The sequence below is a fragment of the Gekko japonicus genome, unplaced genomic scaffold (genome assembly GCF_001447785.1).
Source record: "Gekko japonicus isolate JY-2015 unplaced genomic scaffold, Gekko_japonicus_V1.1 scaffold373, whole genome shotgun sequence".
Classification (NCBI taxonomy): domain Eukaryota; kingdom Metazoa; phylum Chordata; class Lepidosauria; order Squamata; family Gekkonidae; genus Gekko; species Gekko japonicus.
In genome coordinates, this window is record NW_015167542.1 from 229,686 (window position 1) to 249,982 (window position 20,297).

General features: G+C 42.6%; 1 protein-coding gene across 1 annotated transcript; it reads right to left on the bottom strand.

The window, feature by feature from the left end:
- Positions 1 to 5,081: 5,081 nt before the first annotated feature.
- Positions 5,082 to 14,825, bottom strand: GRXCR2 (glutaredoxin, cysteine rich 2). Its single transcript, XM_015413605.1, has 3 exons — positions 14,484 to 14,825; positions 11,635 to 11,862; positions 5,082 to 5,261 (listed from the first exon to the last, which is right to left on the bottom strand). The coding sequence occupies exons 1-3, from the start codon at positions 14,823 to 14,825 to the stop codon at positions 5,082 to 5,084; spliced, it is 750 nt and encodes a 249-aa protein (XP_015269091.1).
- Positions 14,826 to 20,297: the final 5,472 nt, after the last annotated feature.

The window sequence follows — 20,297 nt, forward strand, 5'->3', positions numbered from 1 at the left end:
CTATGTAATCAGCATCACATAATAATGTAATGCACTGCTTCTACCGTGTAACAGTACCTCATCCCTATCAGACCAGACACTGCTATTTGTAACACACCTAACACTGTTAATAATCGGATTTACATCACAACATTGTTTAACAAGCAAAAGGCCCATTATTGTGATGGCTTAGGTGTATGGTGGTAGGGCTTGTATAATGCCTAAGCCCCTGGATAGCAGTTCAATAACAGTATATTACACTCTTATGTGGGATTCTGTGACTATTAGTGAGAGCCAGTGCAAATGGGGGGGGGCAGATTTTGCTTTGTTGCAACAATGTCCCACAGACACGTAGTTGCCAACTCTAGCTTGGGATGTTCTTGACGGTTTGGGAGCAGTGTCTGGGAATGGTGGGATTTGGGGAGGGGAGAAAACCCAGCAGGGATGTGATGCCATAGAGTCCACCTTCTGAAGTGGCCATTTTCTCCAGAGGAAATTATCTCTGTAGTCTAGAGAGCAATTGTAATTCCAGCAGAACATCAGGCCTTACCTGGAGGTTGGCAACCACACACAGGCAGAACATTTTATACACACACACACACACACATGAGTGAATGGTAGTCATTCACATATATGAAAGAATGAAGGGTGCATGCATCTAAAGGAAGGGAACAAAGTTAACAGATTTGCAGCACAATTGAAATGGCTTAGAAATTACTGGACTGCCAAAACAAAGTAGTTTTAAAGGTAATTTCTTCTCCCTGTTATGAAGAATTACATTTTTGTATTTCAAAGACTTCATTAAGAATCGGCTTTTTAAACCTTGCCATCGGTTATATAAGCACCAGGCTTTACAATTATCCACGTTGGCCTAATGCTGAGAACTTTATTCCATTACTAGTGAAATATTCATCAGCAAACCCTTGATTTTACATCCTCTGATCTGGGTCACTGCCAGTACCCCAGGCAAAGGAGTGTGAGCGGATCTCCAGAACTGACTCCATACCCAATTCTTACAACAACTAATGCTGGACAATGAACAGGGAGACCTGTGGGATGTGAGACTCTCTCCCATGCTACCTCACCCTGATGTCACGAGCCCCAGGGGTGTAGGCAATGCATTTCTGTGTGCTTCAGACCCAGAGCCAGTTCCTCCTATGTCCATGGAGGGACTGCCATTTTACATATGACTGTGTAAAACATTGCCCTTTGTTCATATGTCCTCCGTATTTCTATCAAAGGATATGTAATGTGTGCAAAGACATGTCAAAATAGTTCCCAAAAAGAAATTAATAGTATGGCATTGAATAAAAAAGAAAAAAACTGTATTTTTCAAATTAATTTTAGCTATATTTTAATGGACACGTTCAAGCAAAAACTTTGAACAGCTATTTTAATCACATTCACAAAAGAACTAATAGATTAATCCTGAACACATTACTGGGTAGTTCTTCTTGCCAAAGAATGCCCTGTATCCAGGCATCTGTTGCAAAGAGTTAAAGGCACTTACATTTTCTTAATAAGAGTAATTCTCCCTCCTAATGCAAATCCCCACTTTGGCCTTCTGCTGTCCCCAAGGATCTGCTGACTCCCATGAACAAAATGGGGGAGGGGGCGCAGTGGGCTGAAGTGGACAGGGTTAGTGAAAATCACAATCTGCTCTTAAGAAAACGTAAGCAACCTCCAAAACTGCATGGTTGGAATGTGTGTGGGAATGTGTGCAAGAATGCAAACTAAGCAACTTTGTAAACAATGGCAATAAACCACAATTAAAGATACAAACACTGATTCAGAAATTATTTGGTCACATAGGAGGCAGTGCCTGGTGAACAAATAATGCTTCCACATAAACAAAGCTTTCAAGGGTTGCCACGTGCCCCTGGCCACTGACGGGGGATGGGGAGCTAGGGTTGCCAGATCCAGGTTGGGAAACTCCTGGAGATTTGGGGATGGGAGCTTAGGGAGGACAGGGACAGGGTACAATGCCATAGAGCCCACCCTCCAAAGCATCCATTCGCTCTAAGGGAACAGATCTCTGTAGTCTGAAGACAACTTGTAATTCCAGGGGGTCCCCATATTGAACGTTTTGTGTGCACAGACCTGTCTCTGACATTTAATGGAATGGGAAGCCCATGTGGATTCTGGAGTTCCAACGGAGTCTGAGTATTGCCAAAACAGCTTGATCCAAATGTGCACAAATGCAGTTTTCTCTGCGATTTACTCTCAACAGTGTTTATGACCTACCTCTTAGCTTTCTTGAGTAATATATATTCCACCTTGAGAGTTCTTTTGAATGATTAGATTACTGCCAATTGCATATCAGTTTTAACCTCTGCAACTCAGACTAAATGAAGTTACCTCTAAAGATTGAAAATACAAGGAAGGGTTGCTGAACCCCTACTTCCTATATTTATCCCGTACTCTGCAAGGAGGTCTGATCACTGTGAGACTGACATGTAGAAAATTTTGTAAGCACCACCATAGCCTTCAGATTCATATGGATGAAATGATAGGCCCCATATTATGTATATCAAAATTCAGAGTACTTTGATGCTTCGATTTAAAAAAATAATAAAAATCTTAATGTAGTTATGCATTTACAAAGCAGTACTTATATGAATGGGACATGCACTAGTGAATTTCAGGTGTCAGACTCCTGCAGCAATCAGTTCCCAACAACTTTCTTGCAAAGAAGTAAAGTTTATTGCAACATTGAAGTATGCAGATTGTCTTTACACATCTCGTGTTAGAACTGGCAACAAGCGCGTGAAGCAAGCAGATATACATACCATAATTCAAGTGGGTCCCCTGATGGCCTGGAGCCAATCACGGAATAGGTAAAAGCCCACCAAAGCTAACAGGTCTAGTTTCCCAGGAGAAAGCCGGCGCTAGACACTAAGGCCAAATGCTCATGTTACAGAGATAAAGAAACACTGAAGACACAGAGAAAGGAAACCTAAAATTCCAGAGGCACCCACACACACACACAGTCCATGGCAGCTGGAGGCCTAGCAGACATCAGGGTTGGAGAAGCCAGGCATTTCTTAGACATATAATAGCATTAGGGCTAATAATATATCTTTTCCCAAGAAATCTTCTAACAGACACATCCCAAAGTACAAACTTTGCCATAAATTAGTCTGTCTAGGCTTGCAGCCTCAGCAACATAAAGAGTGTGAGAAATCTCTTAGCTCGTCAAGGCTCTTGGATCTTGTTTGCAAGCAAAGGCAGTACTGACATTAACTGACTTACAATAAATGATAGGCTCAGGGAGAAAACTCTCTTTAGTTTGCCTCCTTATTTACAAAAATCCTGGTGTAGTGAGTGGTAGCATGCTGAATATTCAGCCCTGCTCCTTTATCTAAACTAATAAGAGTTCATAGGCTTAGAAATTACCGCAGGGGATTAATCTTAAAGAACAGGACTTTCCTTTGTTAACAGCTAAATCCTTGGATATGCAGAACTTCTCCATTAACACCAGTGGGTTCCTGTCTGTGAATAAGGCCATAAAACTCTCTTCTTTTCCTTTCAGCTTTTTGTTTTCATTTGCACTGGTATACGCACTCCCCTATGCCATAGTCTTTAGAATTTAAAAAATGCTGCCTAAATCAAACAAGAGGGCAGAGGGGAACCAGTGTTCTTTCAGAACAATAAATTTAAAATGAACTAGGTCCATAGAAAAATTCACACACCACCGGAGGAATTAATGTCCCGCTAATTGCAAAATGATTCATAAATTGAAAATATTTGTGAACGTTAAACAGAAAATGCTGCTTTGCTAGGCAACTGCAGTTGTAATTACACATCATCTCATAGTTTATTTCATTGATTGAGGTGCAGTTGCATCTGGTATCAGTAGTGCCTAGAAGCTGATTTAAAGATTGGCACTCCACTGTTCTAACAAGCTGCACAAGGACAGTCCTTACCCTATAGTACGCATTATCTAAAACCAGGAGAAACAAGAAAGCACAAGAGGAATAGTCTTGGCTGAATATACACAAAGTCTAAATGACTGTGTGACCATGCATTACAAACTAGTTGTCCACCTGTGCATGCATAAGCTCAATATCTCCTGAAAGGGAGGGCCAAAGGGGAGAGTGAATTCTGTTCCACATAATCCCAGTTTTGCAACAACACCTTCTGTCTCTCATTGCTTCCTTACAGAGTACCAGTGTTGCTGGTGGTGTTGTGCACTGCTTCTACCATGTAACAGTTTAGGTTTTATAACACTAAAATGGAAGAATCAAAGCCAGGACATGATCTAGCCAAATGTAAGCCCTTAATTTAAGGCTAGACTTAAGTGACATCCCTTGGAAAGCTAAGTTTAAATCTCACCCAAAATAAATGGGACATAAACATGCCTCAGGGGTCATTTCGTAGAAAAAGAGGTGCCGGAGCTCATTAGCGTAACATTAGCATAAGTTATTTGCGTATGCCACACACCCTGACATCACCGGAAGTGTGTCAGAAGGCACCACTCAGGCTCCACTGGACTGTTTTGGATTGCTAGCTATCGTGCAGATCTGCCCTCACAGAGGAGGGAGAGCTTGTACCTGAATAAAACTCGGTCTTAAAGGTCCCACTGGACTGTTTTGGATTACTAGGTATGGGAGGGGGGAATGCACAGATCTGCCCTCACAGAGGAGTGAGAGTTTGTACCTGAAGGCGGGCCGGGGGTGGGTGGGTTCTGCAACTTACCTGGCTGCTTCTTGCTCCTTGTGGCCCAACTGAGGGCTGCTGGGAGCAGGGGGCGGAGCTTGTTGCATGTGCCCGCCCCCCGGGCTCCTTACTGCTGGAGCTCCGCTCCTGTGCACTCCTGAAGGAAATGACCCCAGCTTAATTTCATCAGGACCATGGCATGATCTTTTACTGAGTTTAATCACAGCAACAGCATTTTCAATCCTGTGGAATACAACTGTTATTTCAAAATGGCTGCCTCCTTACAGAACATATTACCATGAACATATTACAGAACATATTACCACGTAGGCATCAGATGGAAGGAGCGACAGAGACATAAAAAGACCAAGACGTTTTTGTTTCTCCCACTCAAATCAGAAAACAAATGATGGAAGCCCAGAGAAGCCAAATCAGCAGAACAGTCATGGAGCACAGGTCTGGCAGGGTTGTAAGCCATTTTCATTACAAGCGGGACACCGTAGAGCTCTATAGGACTCTTTAAATCGGTTTGCCAACATTGAAAACTTGCTTCCGTGGCACACAGAGCAGGGTGCAGAGCCGGATCCTTTACACTGGGTGCAGCTGTTCTCATCCTCTCCTTCCTGTGAGGGAAAGGACCAGTCAGTCGAAACAACCTTGCTTAACAGCAGTTCACACAGTCTTTAATCCAGACCAAATCAATGTGCAAGATAAATTCCACTGTGTATCATTTCTTGTAATTTGAACTTCACATTTTTGCTTGCTCAAATATTCTGCTTATATCAGTGCCTATCAGTTCCTTGCTAACGTTTCTCTACACCCAGTGTCTTACCCCCCAAAATACAACGTACATGAATGTTCAGGTCCTTAATAACAGCATTTTTATTACATAACTGGAATTTCTTTGACAAAGAATTTAAAATACTGTTCACACATACTTGATTGCCCTCAAAAGAGGACTGTTGAGTGCAGCAGTACCACTCAACCTGTTTTCAAAATGATTTAACAGATCTGAATTTCTTGACAAGTACAATTCCCAGAATCCAGCAGGCTCAGTGATTCTTAAAACTCAGAAAACTTCCTCAGTGTGAGCAGAGGCCCGCCGCACTGAAGCTATGTACTGATGTCATTGTTCCATGGTAGTGGAAGTCTTTGTACAGTCAGGTCTACCATACTGCAGAGGCCTCCAGAACCACAGCTATGGGATCAGACTTTTAGATTCTCTTAATAAAACCCGGATACAGCAATTTACATTGCCTTTATAATAATGTATTAAATTTACAATGGACAGATCAAGCAAGTGCTATGTGCGTGCAGACACAAGGACACAAGTAGAAATGCCATTCTCAGTGTGTCAAGACCTTCCCTCAACATGGGAGGAAGACTCCTCAGAAGAAAGGAAAAGGAGCTCTCCCATGGTCCCCACTGCACCTGAGACTTTTCTCCCTTTCCCTGCTGAACTGTGCAGTATCTTACTAGTGATAGGGGGCAAATAGAAGAGTTGGGACTAGAGAGGGTGGTAGCAACAAGCAGCATAGAGACAGATGTATGGATGCCATTCCTCCTCCTCCTCCTGCTGATACCTTTGTGCAAGCAGCTTGTGTCTGGTCAGGGTTGCCAGGTCCCCCCAGCACACAGGGGATCCCCTGGTTTCTGGCACTCCTCACTGGCACCGGCCAGGGAGAGTTACTGCCCCAAAAGCGACATGCCTACATCATGCAGAAGTGACATAGGCACGTTGGTGATGTCAGGGGGCAACGCTCTGGTTTTTGGGCAAAACTATATGGTAGAATTAGCTTCAAACCATAGAGTTTTGCCCAAAAAAACAGAGTGTCGCGCCCCCCTCCTCCAACATCACTGATGTGCCTACATCACTTCCAGGTGATATAGGCATGTCGCTTAACATCCCTGACATGTCTATATCACCCAGAGGTGATGTAGGCACAGCATGCTTCTTCCCTCTCCTCTCCGTGTCCTGGTAAGTCCCCCGCAGGCTTGTCTTTCGGACCTGGCAACCCCAGTCTCCCTGAACCTGTTCTGTTGCTTCAGCATTATATACAATGAATCACCACCTGTCTGAATTTTCACACCCCCATCTTTGATTGTCTCAGGCTGTGCTCCACATTACAGAGTCCTCATTTTGTTGGTGGATGACACAAGGATATCAGATTGTATCAGATATCCAGTGGGAGTTTTGTGCCTCCCAAATTCTTGCTGGCCCTTTTCTGCTTACCACCATGGAACACAGAGAGACGCTGCTTCAGCCTCTCCCTCCCCATGTGCTTTCTCATCCTCATACTACTTCATAGAATTGCTATTGGCAACCAATGCTCCCTCTAAGCTGTGGAGTCCTGTGAGCAAAACCTCTACCTTGTGAGCTACTGGCGTTAAAGTTGTGAGCGAGCAATTTGGCTACTGCATCAATTAGTTTGCTCTGGAGCCCTCCTTCCTGAGCTAAGATAAAAATGTGTGAGCCAGAGGCTAAAAAACTGTGAGCTCACTCACACTAACTCACCTTAGAGGGAATACTGCTGGCAACACATAATTTTCACAAAACAGCCCATGGGTTATTTTGAAGATGCAAAAAACACAAGGGGTGAGGCTGGTGCTGCTGCTTCCCATGTGCAGTGATCACAAGCAGAGAAGGCCCAGTGTACATCTGGGAGGCAAAAAAAACCTTGCACCATACATCTGATATGGAGTCCTTGTGTTGTGTAACATGTGGTAACATCACAGCATTTCATAGAGGGAGAAGAGTTTGGTTCAAAATTGATGGAATTTCTTTCCAAGATACATGTGAATGCAGGTTGGAAACTGAGTGGGTTAGAACTGGTACAATTTTGGATGCTCTCCATGTATATTTGGTAATCAAAGGATCTGAGAACAAGAATGAACTGGTTGATTTGAAATGGAAAACACAGCATCTTGCACAGAATCTGGCAATTTCAGAGAGAATCTGGAACTCCTGAGTATGAACTTTATTAAAAGTAAACTTCCCACCCTCAATGTGTTCAAAAACAACCTGAAAAATGTGGGGCATGTCTGGTAGGGGCAGCTTTACCAGTAGGCACACCTAGGCAATTGTCCAGGGTGGCACTTTGGTGAAGTAGTTTCATAGCAGGCTCGATTAAAATGCAAACAGGAGATAGCACTTCACATTGAGTAAACAGGTAAAATGATAAGTGTTTTTCACTTTGATCTGGCACTGTAATCAGAAGATACCTCAGGTTTAATAGCCTGTAATTTCCCCCACCTACCTGAGAAAGGTGGGAGGGCTGGTTTATCGTAAGCTGGAAAACAGAAAAAAATTGTTCAGGCTCTCTTAAAGTAGTGATTTATTTTACCTATGAAAAATATAATACCTAACTGTATTTGTCTGTGTCATCTTATCACACACAAGCAGTGTACTGTTTCCTTTCCTTTGTGTAAAAGCAATTACCTACCTATCACCATCTGAAAACTCTCTATCTCACACACATACCTCCATCTATATACATCCAGAAGAAAAACAGTGGCTATTTTGCCTTCTGAATTTTTTCAGCAGTATGCCATATGGCAGAGGTGCCGAACTCATTTGTCATGAGGGCCGGATCTGACATAAATGTCACTTTGTCGGGCCAGACCATGTGTGCCATAAAATGTAATGCCAGGTACCGGAGGTAGAAGCTGTATAAAGGACAGCAGCTGGTAAGCTCCGAGTTGGTGTGTCCTCACCGCAAGGCCTCATAGGCTGGGAGGGGTGTGCAAAGGAAAACCCACATGGGTGGACTGGAAAGACAGTATGCAGCACTGGGCAGATACTCCCACGCTGCTTGACTGCAGCAGATGAGGTTATTCCGCTATGCTGATGCCACAATCAGAGTGGCTCTGCCCACTCCCCCCCCCCCAAGCAGTCTACTGTTCCCTCCTTTGCACTAGTTGCTTGTGGGCCACCTAAGAGCTCTGGACGGGCCGGTTCTGGGCCCCTGGCCTTATGTTTGACACCCCTGCTTTATGGCATACTTTACCATTCTTGTGAAGCACAGTATTCCAGAAAGACACCTGGCTTTTCAGTAAATAATCAGTTGATATCTTATATGAGGGACCCAGGAGGAGCTAAGCATATAAAGGACAAGCAGGAAACAGATATGTGTTCTGTTGTTTCTTGTGTACTCTACATTTACCCTCAGGACCTCCAGATAATTTTTTTTTGGGGGGGGGGGAGGAATAAATAGTTGCTGATTAAAACCAGGGGTTTCACACTGTTATTATGCTGTCCTCACAATACAGCAGTGGCAACCTCCTTCAGCAGAATCTTGTCCCTATTCCTTGGAAATTATCCATACTCCACCCCCACATAGTTTAACAGGGCAAGATAGCAGCTGGGACTGGGAGAGTTCCAGGAAATGCTACAGCAGGACTAAGTCAGCACACATTGGGCAAATAGGGCCTCTCCAAGGTTAGGGTTGCCAGGTCCCTACCTCTTGTCCAGCAGGGGAGAGAAGCTCCTTGTCGGGCCGACGTGCCTGGCACAATGACATCACCCGGAAGTGATGTCGTTGTGCTAGGCCTGTCACCGGGGGATCCTCTTGCGTGACCCCCAGCGATGTGCCTGGCGCAATGATGTCACCTCTGGGTGACATCATCGTGCCGGGTACGTTGGCCTGATCCAGGCACTTTGGGGGTGGATTTCCCCCCACCAGCCGGATCGGGGCCGGTGGGTTGGGGGCCTGTAGAGCAGGCAGCCCCCCCAGTGGATCTGGCAGACCTATCCAAGGTTGTTTTGGGTTGGGGAAATGGTGCAAGGAAGAACACTGAAATGTTCCTCCATCCTTCAGGCTCAAGCCAAATAAGGAATCAAGAACCAAAAAGGTTAACAACAAACCAAGTTGAGGGCCTAATATTAAAATAATATATATCTTAAATATCATCAAAAATACATATATTTTCCAATAAAGGGGTAGGCCCTTTCTGCACCCGTATTTTGCCTTGGTTCCTGAGCGTACCCTATTCTTCTGTTCTGCATTCCCTCCCACTTTCACTGCCAGTTTGTGTCAGGGCTTTTTCTTATTTCTGCATTTGTTTTATAGGAATCTGCATTCAGACCACTTCCAGCACACTGTTGCCCCACAGCTACAAAACTCCTTTTGCTGCAATTCTTTGTTCTTATCCACTTTCGAATTGCTAATCCTTTCTAAAGTGGAATTGTTTCTGCGGGTATTTAAGTGCTGCCCACTGCTCTCCCCCATTTCCGCCTCTCTCTCTTGTTAGGTTGACATCCCATCCCCATTCTGTTTTCTTTCCCTCCTTCTCCAAAGACAAAAGAGGACATGTCCTCCCACCCAGGCAAACTTTTTAAAAGCCAGAGAGAGCATCAGTAAGAATGTAAGAATCACTAAATATAAAGGAGTAGGGGCTTTCCTGCTCCCAAATGTGTCAGTCTGGCATGTGTTCCCCCTCCCCTCCCTTTCTTTTTGCAGAATCATGGAGGGAGGGAGGGAGGGAGGGAGGGAGGGAGGGGTTGGCAGCCAGATAGCTAAAAACCCTTTTTTGGATCCAGTATTGATTTGTTAATAGTTACAAGTTGTATCATGAGCCTGTATGTATATAATATGCTTGACCTCTGAAGAAGGCCTTTTAGGGCCGGAACGCAGAGGGTTGCATTGGTTTCCACTTGTGTTTTATGTATTTTAATTTGTAATGAGGCTAATGTTGGGCTCCCTAAATGTTTTTGATTATTTAACAATAAATACATGTATTTTGATAATAGTTAAGCTATATGTATATCGATTTTAATATTAGGCCCTCAACTTGGTTTGTTGTTAACCTTTTCAGTTCTTGATTCCAATATCTGGGTTAAGTCCTCCCCCCCTTTGTTTTTTTCAAGCGAAATCAGGCCTAAGCACACTTGGGAACTTCAGTTCCTCAATGTCATGGGGGTTTTTTCGTGCAAAGACCAGAGTTTGGCCAGAGCAACCGGATTTGACTGATGTCAGACATAACTTCTCATTTGGGGCCTCATGTGTGATCTGACACATGGCAGTGATGATCGTCAAATAGGATGACTTAGGGATCTAAACAGCTCTGGAACCATTCAGTGTGATCCAATTTACTTTTGGACTATTAACAGATGCAAATCAAGCTACATTCTTGACAACAGGATCACAGGTGGAATGAACAGGAAGCTTAAGTGGCCCAAGAACAAGACAAGCTGGGCTGCTCCTGTGGTACAGTGAGCCAACACTGCAGGGTCAGCTAAGCTCAGAACCGGTCAGCAGCATGACAAAGGGTATTGGCTCACCCATTGCCTCCAGCATGGTGATGGTGCAAGACAAAGCAACTGTTGAGCTGACACCCAGGGGTCATTTGGGGGGGGACGCGGGGGGACGCCATCCCCCCGGGTGAGGTGCGGGAGGGCGGGGCCTGGAGCTCCCTGCTGGTGCCCGCTGGAGGTCGCCGCCGGCTGTGGGGAGGACACACTTCCGGTGATGTCAGGGGGTGTGGCATATGCTAATGAGTTATGCTAATGAGTCCCCCTAGCTCTTTTTCTACGAAATGACCCCTGCTGACACCTGTTGTTGAGCTGACAATGTTAGCTGCTAAGGGACCTGAACCAAGCAACTCCCACAGTGCTGGTAGAGATGCTGGGGCTTGTTCCTGACTGCCAGCAGCCTTCCAAGGTAGTGCTGTATCAGCAACTTTTGTGGTAAGTTAAATGGTCAGTCCACCCCAATCAGAGGGGCTGGGACCACACATTGTTCTATCATAATCATCCACTTTCAGGATTTCCCGGTCTGGAAAAAATCCTTCATATTGCTTTTGGATTAGAGTATCGCAGTTCAATGGGGTTTCTTGACCAATGAATAATTTAGGAAGTTTGCTGTAATCAATTTCACTGTATTTCATTCTGGAAGTGATTAATGGCTTTGTTGGAAAGGCTGGAACTGTCAATGATGTAATAATGGTTAAGGTTCTCAACACATCTAGGAGAACAGAGCAGGAAATACTGAGCCTTACTTGCATGTGCTGGTTGACTGCAGGCGGGTGTCCAGTGTCCTTCGTGTCTCCATCACTTTTGTTGCTACTGTTTTCTCCTCTCCCTTCATGATGCATGAGGGACCAGTCATCAACACTGTCATTCTGAATGAGTTTTCTTACCAGCTCTTTCTTATTCATAGACGTTCTGATGATTTTCAGATTGCTGGTGTAGATGATAATCTTGCCAAAATCTAAAATGGGGGGATGCTGAAATGGTAATAGGATATGTGTAAGTCTAAATTTGTTAAAAGCCCAAGAACTATTTAACAAGCTCCAAAAGGCATATGTCAATACAGTAGAGCTAAGAAGTCAGCTTTGGGTCAAAGCCCCATGAAGTCACTAGTGTTTCCTTCCATCTTAGAAGTCTTGCATAACTGCAATTTGGCACCTCATGCTATGACATAGCAAAGATATTGAAAGGATGTTTATGACGTAGCTGGCAAAATTTAAGCCTAGATGTGGGTTTTCGAAATCTGGACTCAAAATTCCATCAGATCAAGATCCATGATGACACTCAGCCTTGCTCTCACACTCCATTAGCTTATCTTTGCTCATCTGAAATGAAATTCTGAGTAACTAAAGGAGCAATATGATAATTAGCATCAATAAATTGTCTTAGCATTAGACATTTGGAAATTGTCACAATTGGCCTGCAGAAGAGACCCCCTACTTTCTGTAGTGAGAAACCTATAGATTTAGGAAGGGGAAATTATGAAACAGGATGGATCCAAAGTAGAGAGTGTTTCTACCTTGTCTTCTATTTTTCAGTGGATTTACCCCAGTCCGTACGAATACATCCAAAGTAATGTGGGTCATGTCTTTTCATATTCTGAATAGCCAGGGCTATTTTGGGGCAGGAACGCACAGGAACGGAGTTCCGGCTGGCTCCCAAGTTGGCCACACCCAGCAGGAACTCATTAGCATAATAGGCCACACCCAACAGCAGAAACTCATTAGGATTGGCTACATTAGGGGTATGTGGCCTAACATGCAAAGGAGTTCCTGCTACAAAAAAGCCCTGGGTTTTGACAACAAACAAGGTAGACAGAATAACAAGCAAAAGGTGGGTGTGACTGGATGACCACACTTCTGGTAACATGTGGGTGCGGCCTAATGTGCTAATGAGCTGTGCTGTCAGGGCGTGGCCTATTATGCTAATGAGTTCCTGCTGGGCTTTTTCTACAAAAAGAGCCCTGCTGAATACTTTCATGAAATGAAAATAGATCCAGGTGGTCAGCCGTGTTGGTCTGAAGCAGCAGAACAAATTTAGAGTCCAGTGGCACCTTTAAGACCAACAAAGGTTTTTTTTTCAAAGTATGAGCTTTTGTGTGCAGGCACACTTTTTCAACTACATTGGAATGGAAGGTAAGGTTCAAACTTATACGAAGGGCTGAACAGCAAATTAACATGTAATGTGATGAAGATGTTTTAAGATACGCGAAGCTTGTTACTTAGTTTTGTCTTCACATATCTTAAAACATCTTCATCACATTACATGTTAATTTGCTGTTCAGCCCTTCGTATAAGTTTGAACCTTACCTTCCATTCCAATGTAGTTGAAAAAGTGTGCCTGCACACGAAACCTCATACCTTGAATAAACTTTTGTTGGTCTTAAAGGTGCCACTGGACTTTAAATGAAATGAAAATTGAAGGCTTCAAACATCTAAAAGGCCTGTAAAGCCTTGTTTAGCAACATTAAACTTATTCTGCCCTAGTTTCCATATATGTAAATAGACACCAAAACATATTCTATTGTAGACAGGACCACAACGATGCTATCGCTTTTTAGTTCATTCATGCTTTGCAAAATGCTTGAAGTCCTTGATGAAGTTCTGCAGAACTTAGCAGAGGCCTTATTAGATTTCACTTTCAACAACAAGGAATGTCTGAATAAACTGTTTTGTAAATCCTGGCATTCTCTTCTTTGCTACCAATTGTAAAGTTCACGGACTGCTCATCATATACTATGACTACTGCAGAAAATTTACTCAACTATCCCATTTCCCTTGTCTCTTTTCTAGGTATTGTGTGGCAGTCTATTGCCTCTTGCTTCATTCAACTTGTGCTTCATATTACAAAGTACAACAGGATCTTTATCTAAACATCACAGAATGGAAAATGTTACATTTTGAAAGGGTAGTGGCTTGAAGACTTTAAGCTGTTTCAGCCTGCCATATCTGTCATTTTAAATGTATGGTAATCTCTAAGATTGATCAAATATATACAGTAGGTTTGAACAATTTATGATTCAGCAACCAGAATGCAAGGCACCAGTTCTGGATTGTGCCTTTGTGGATGAATGATCATCCTGTTTGTGCAGACATGGACAGGCAACAAAGCAGTAAATTTATTGAATGGTGACCAACCAAACATGGCTAGTGGACTGTGTTTGATCTGATGTGTCATGATGTAGCCATGATGTACATTGAAATATTTAATCTGAAATGTGCATAAACATTTTGATTCCACAAAAGGGTCCTGGGCAATGACTATGTGCCAATATGGATGTTAACCACCATAATGAATTTATAACAGTTTCATAAGCAATCCGTAATTTTTAGCCTTCAGCAGTCAATACATTTGCAAAAAGTGATCACCTCTGCAATGTATCGCCTACCTTTTTTTTTTTTTACACCTACATTGGACTCAATATTATTCACATATGCCATTTGGGAAAGGTGCTGTGAAGCCAGCTGGTAAATATATAATTTAAAAACTGAATCTACAAATTACAGATGGCCAATTGAACTTGGTTAAAACTCTCATATTATAAAATTCAGTGCTAGCCATAGCTTAATCAGTTGAACCAAGATCAAACATTACTTACCATACGGTTATCATTTGCCTGGTACTCATTTAAGAGGGAAGGGCTACTTGTGAGGGTATACTTGCTCCCTTCTCTGAAGACACTGATCCTCTGAGCATTCAGTTTAGGTGGTGGGCAAAGCCTTGGTTCTTGGGCTTCTCTGATCCCAAACAAATGGTCTCTGGGTTCAAAGTTTCGGTGTCGAAGACGATGAGGATATTCTTCCTGTGGGATTTCAAGTTCCTGCCCATCTTCATATACCTGCTTTAAGACCCTACCACTGTATGCAGATGAGATTTTGAATCTCACTTTGCGGGGTCTTGCATCATGCCTCTGGTTCAGTTTCTTCTGAAGCTCATCCATAGGTATGGGCTTTTCACAGTGCTCCCCAGAAATTAGTTCGGCAATGACTTTGGACTTACAAAAATGCTGCTCACATTCACCTGTTCCATGTATAATTCAAATGATCTGTTGAGTACTCTCACATTACGGTTTAAGAGGATACCTTGACATTAAATATTGATAGCCCCTCATGGGAAAAACTATTACTATAGTGAAACATAAGGGAAAATTTCTCAAGCAAATAGTGAATGAGTTATAACTGAAAAGGGATTTATAACCAGAGGAAACATTCAGAGGTGCACACACATGAATTTTACAGTGACTTAACTCACTGCAAACAACAAGTACCTAACATTTTAGTAATTATCTGGGACAAATTGTGCAATGTCATCTTAAAGGCAAATGAACTAAAAGAGAAAGTGGCAGAAAAGAATGGGCAATGACCCTAAGATATTTAGATTGTATACTAAAAGACTGAAAAAGACTAAGGCTGCCATAATCCTAAGCATAGTTGCTTGGGAGTGAATTGTATTGAATAGCCAAACTTACTTTTGAATAAACACATGTAGAATTGTGTTGAATGCAGTGTTCCCTCTAAGCTAAGTTAGTGTGAGCTAGCTCACAGTTTTTTAGCCTTTGGCTCACACGTTTTTGTCTTAGATCAGGAAGGATAGCTCCGGAACAAACTAACTTATGCAGTAGCCAAATCGCTCGGTCACAGCTTTAATGCCAGGAGCTCACAAAGTAGAATTTTTGCTCACAAGACTCCACAGCTTAGAGAGAACATTGAGGAGGTAGTTGTACCATTTCAGATTTGGAGCAAGGGGAGGCAAAAGCTCCACAAGGTTCAAATGCCTGATTCTCATCTGCGATATAGAAGTATTTGTTCCATTTTTTACACCCAGGAGATTTGGGGAGGTGGGAACTTACACTATGGAGGGCATGATCAGCATCTCAGACATGATGATGCAATTCCTGGTATGACCTAGAAGTGATGTCATCACTCTGGGAGTGGGCCCCTGAAGCATTTGAGTGAATCCTAGAGATTCACCCAACGTGATCACAATGCTTTTGGGTTGTGCCAGAGGCTGCGTCATTAAGCCAGGGACACCAATCACACCCCCTATTTCAACCACCATTTTCCTCCCCACTGCCCAGCTGAGTGGTGGCAGGCAGCTGCAGTGGAGTGGGAGATTTCCTGCCATCAGTGGGAATCACAACCCTATTTAAAGCTCACAATACAACATTTAAACCTCATCATACAACATGTAAGTGAGGGAGTAGGGTTCCACTATCCCTACCCAAAAATGGTACCTAAATTGGCTTTGCATATCAAAACAACAACAACAAACCCCTGGAACAATTGTACAATGGAGAAAACCCTATCAAAATTGTAAAGCCTGGATGCAGCCAAGTACAGAACCCTCATTAAACAAAGTATTGTATTATTATTATTATTATTGTAACGAAGTGTAAGGTATCATTATAAAGTATTGCAAAAGAACACAAAATGCAGCATAAATGGAGCCAAATAAAGGATTACACTGATGCATTCCTTCAATACTTGGCCTAGGCATAATCACCATGAAAGACCCATACATTTAGACATTCTGAAAGTTCTTTGTTTAAACCATTTCAAAGAGTCTAATAGAACTTCCTGCATGGTACATTATTTGGGTTCCCCACATCTTGTAGCAATCCACATGCATGGCTATCACGTAATATTCAACTCAATGAGAGAGAGAGATATATACTATTCCCACCTCTGTTTAAATCCAAAACTGCCCCTAGTCGGTAAACATATCAAATCTCTATTATGTCTTCCACACTGGAGTGCTAGTTTGTGTTTTCTTGACTTCCAACAAGGCTCCCAATGTGGTACATTGGCAAAGGGGGATCCACAGAGCAAGTTTAACCCTGCATTGTCCCATTTCTGTTTCTACCTTTCCTTACACACTCTCAGTGCTGTTTTGTGTGTGGATGCATGCATGCATTGTAGCAATATATTGGGATGCGAGGACCATAGGAAACACCCACCACTGCCACTTTTTCTCCTTGCATTCATGCCTTGTCACTGATTGACTCCTTTTTCTGACACTGAGAACTTGTTTCCATTGGACGGACAGTCCACCACTCCTTTTTCGGTCTTCCAGTTTAGCTTAGCAAAGTCTGCAAAGAGCATGGCTGATCTCTGTACTAGTTCCCTAGAAGGAGGAAAGCTACTTATGAAATGACAGTCACCATAAACCTGCAGAGCAGCAAGTATGAAACAAAAGGCAGATTTACCCAATGCACCACCCAACTGATCAATGATGTGTCTTGCTTCTCTGTGTTCATCTTTTTCTGAGGTGCTGTTCAACAATACAATTGTGATATATGGCAGTATGTCGATAAACATTCCCTTTTTCGTTTTCCAGTGTGCTTTTTTTTTCTTTTGTGAGGGGGAGGAAAAAATATCGCAATTAGGGGCACAAATAAATTACCTAGTACACTGATTGCTGCCCTACACTGCCTCAGTCAAGGAGGGCAGCAATTGAAACAACCATCAGCAAAATGGCTTTCTCTATAGAGCAGTACAGCTATTTGGTTGACAGGATCCTTTGTGGGGGATCACAGTTGGGGACACAAATCACTTTCGGAGTACATTGATTGCTACTGTGGCCACAGCTGGCCATCTGCTCAGTGATTCAATCAAAACAGCCAAGGTTGCAGTAGGATGTTCTTTGAGTAGCCTGTACTTTCTCTCACCCCAGATTGGAAGGAAATCCATAGACCCCTTTTGTTTACAGGAGACTCCTTGAACTTATTGAGGTTAACTAATGTGGTTAAGTCCAGTCACCACTAGTTAACAGAGTGCTTAAATAAAGCTACAAACGCAGCAGCATCACTTTATCAGGTTACTCAGCTTACAAAGCAACACACAGCCATGTTGCAAGTTTAGAAGAGAAATACTCTCTTTATTTGAGAAGTACACTTTGGATAGGAAAGAGTAGAAACATGATAGATTACTAACTTACTAGCTAAAGGATGGAGGCAGATGGTGAAAGGCCCATCTGCCTCATGGTGCCAAGCGAGAGCCACATGTCTGTCTCTTGGTGCATGCAGGAAGAGCGCTTGTCTTCAACAGAGTGAAAGAGAAGTAGGAAGGGGAACTGGTCCCTGAGAACACAATCTGCATTTCAAAGAGGACAGTGGCAGAAGAGTAAAGACAGGAAGAAAGGTCAGTGTGCCTATCTAGCTATCTAGCCTCTCTTGCCACTCAATCTGGAGGTCTGAGACAGGGGACGTTGCATCTGGAACTTCCAACAGAACTACCACAGGCTTGCTGTTACGTGACAGATTTCTTTTACCCACTTTTGTTGATTTGCCCTTTGCAAACAGGCATGTGCAACAGAGATACGTTGCTCTGCCATGCTAGTATGCAATTTTTTTTACTTTCTCTGTCTCTGACCTGGGCCAGCACACCCGTCCTTGGCAACCTGGTGCACCCCAGCTCCTTACAGTTTACCATACCGGTGTAAAAAGTAGTGTGGACACCTGATTGGCAAAGCCCACTGCAGCCCAGAACTCCTGATCTCAAGCAATTTGCTGGTCTCAGCTTCCCCGGCAGCTGTGTTCTTTGTGCATTTTTAAAATGTGTTGGTGACCCTGACAACCAGATCAAACAATTACACAATACACTGTCTCCCCATGTGCGACAGATAGGATCCAGAGACAGGAAATTAACCATAGGATGTGCATGCTTAACCTTTGCTGCCTCCCAAAAATGGAGTTCAGGCACTGTAAAAATGGTAGCAACCTTGTCAACCATACTTGACAAGTCATCATCAAGGATCATCAAAGGATTTTCTAGAAGTGTAGTGCTCAAGAGAAAAATAAATAAATGAAACCTTAAGAAAGTGAACTTTCAGGAAGACTCATTCACCAAAAGATTAAGACAGGAGGACAAGTTTGGGAGTACTCCTTTATAAATTGTTAGTAGTGATAGAAATGCAATTTGTTCTTTCCAAATAAAGAACTTCTGGAGACAGACCTTTTCAATGAAGCAGAATAATCTTTTATTAAATACACTTCTTGCAAGAGTGGGTGCACAGCTCAAAAGAACTGAACACACCTAATTCAGTTACAAACAGCCTAGATATACTACCACCGAAGAGATATGAAAAATAAGAAACGCCCTATTTTGGCCATCATTGGCTGATAACCAAAATGTACATGCTCCAATCACGATCACTTAACTATATCCCGTGGTGTAACGCCCATATTTGTTCTTCTGCTTTTTCATAATGACTGCCTCCCCCAAACGACCCTCAACGTCCACAACTCTTATTTTCTTCTTCCTGCCTATACTCCAAATAAGGTAATCTCCTTCACTGTTTCTCCTGAGATTTCTTCATGGAACATCACAAGCCCATTCCTCAGCAATTGTGGTTACTTCTTGTAGACACTTTTTCCTGTCAATAGGGTCCCCAAAACCACAGAACTTTCTATTCCTATCCTTGTCTTCTTTCAAAATGCTTGTTTGTCCAAGGCAACTTCTCCTTTCTGCTAGGTTAGCTAAAACTAAAGAAAACTAAAACTAAAGAAAAATACAATATTACTTAGGTGAGATTACACACAATGAATTCCTTTACGCTAACTATCTACCTTTAAGATTTACTGGCACAATAGGCAAAAGTATTGTCAATAGTTCCACCGAATAACCAGGTACTTTCCAGGTTGTTATTGATTTCTGGTGTAGTGGCCCTACTCTTTTTGTAACTTCTCCTGTTCCTTAGCCAGTTTCAATCTTGTAGGCGGTCTACCTTTGGATTCGTCTGATTTCAGTTCCCTTATCCAGCAGGTTGTTTTTCTTAGCATTTTAATCCCAATAAGCAATCTTTATTCAGCATCAAGTGATAGATTTTTATTTCAATAGAGCAAGATGTTTCTTTAAGATTTTCTTGTCAAAAATCCCTTTTGCCCATTTCTCACAGTAGGACAGGATTCATGGGGTGTTACTCCAAAGTATCTTAGAGTACAGTAAGGAAAAGTAACTTAAATTAGGCCACAGTAAAAAATGTAGGCTAGATGTCGAGATCATGAATTCCACTTCAGCTGAAGGTGATTCAGTGGCCTCCTTCTAACAAGCAGATATCACAACGGGATTAGAAATAATGTATCTAGCCAAAAGTACCACCTAAATTTTGTATTTCTGCATATGCAGAATAGATTGACCTGAAAAAGTGGAACCCACTTTCTAGTAATTTAAAAGTTAGGATTTTCAAGAATGTGTTAACTGCCAAGTAATAAATTTATCAAAATAAATATTTACAGTAGGGATAAAAACTATGACTTAACTAGTGTCTTATATGACATCAAATCAGGTTAGTTAAATGCTTTTTTACAAGCATGCTGAGATTAAATTGATTTTATACTCGCTCTGTGTGAAGGGCTAGGACCATCTGTTAAAAAATTCTCAACATCTTTGTGATGAACAGAGCCAGGTTCAGC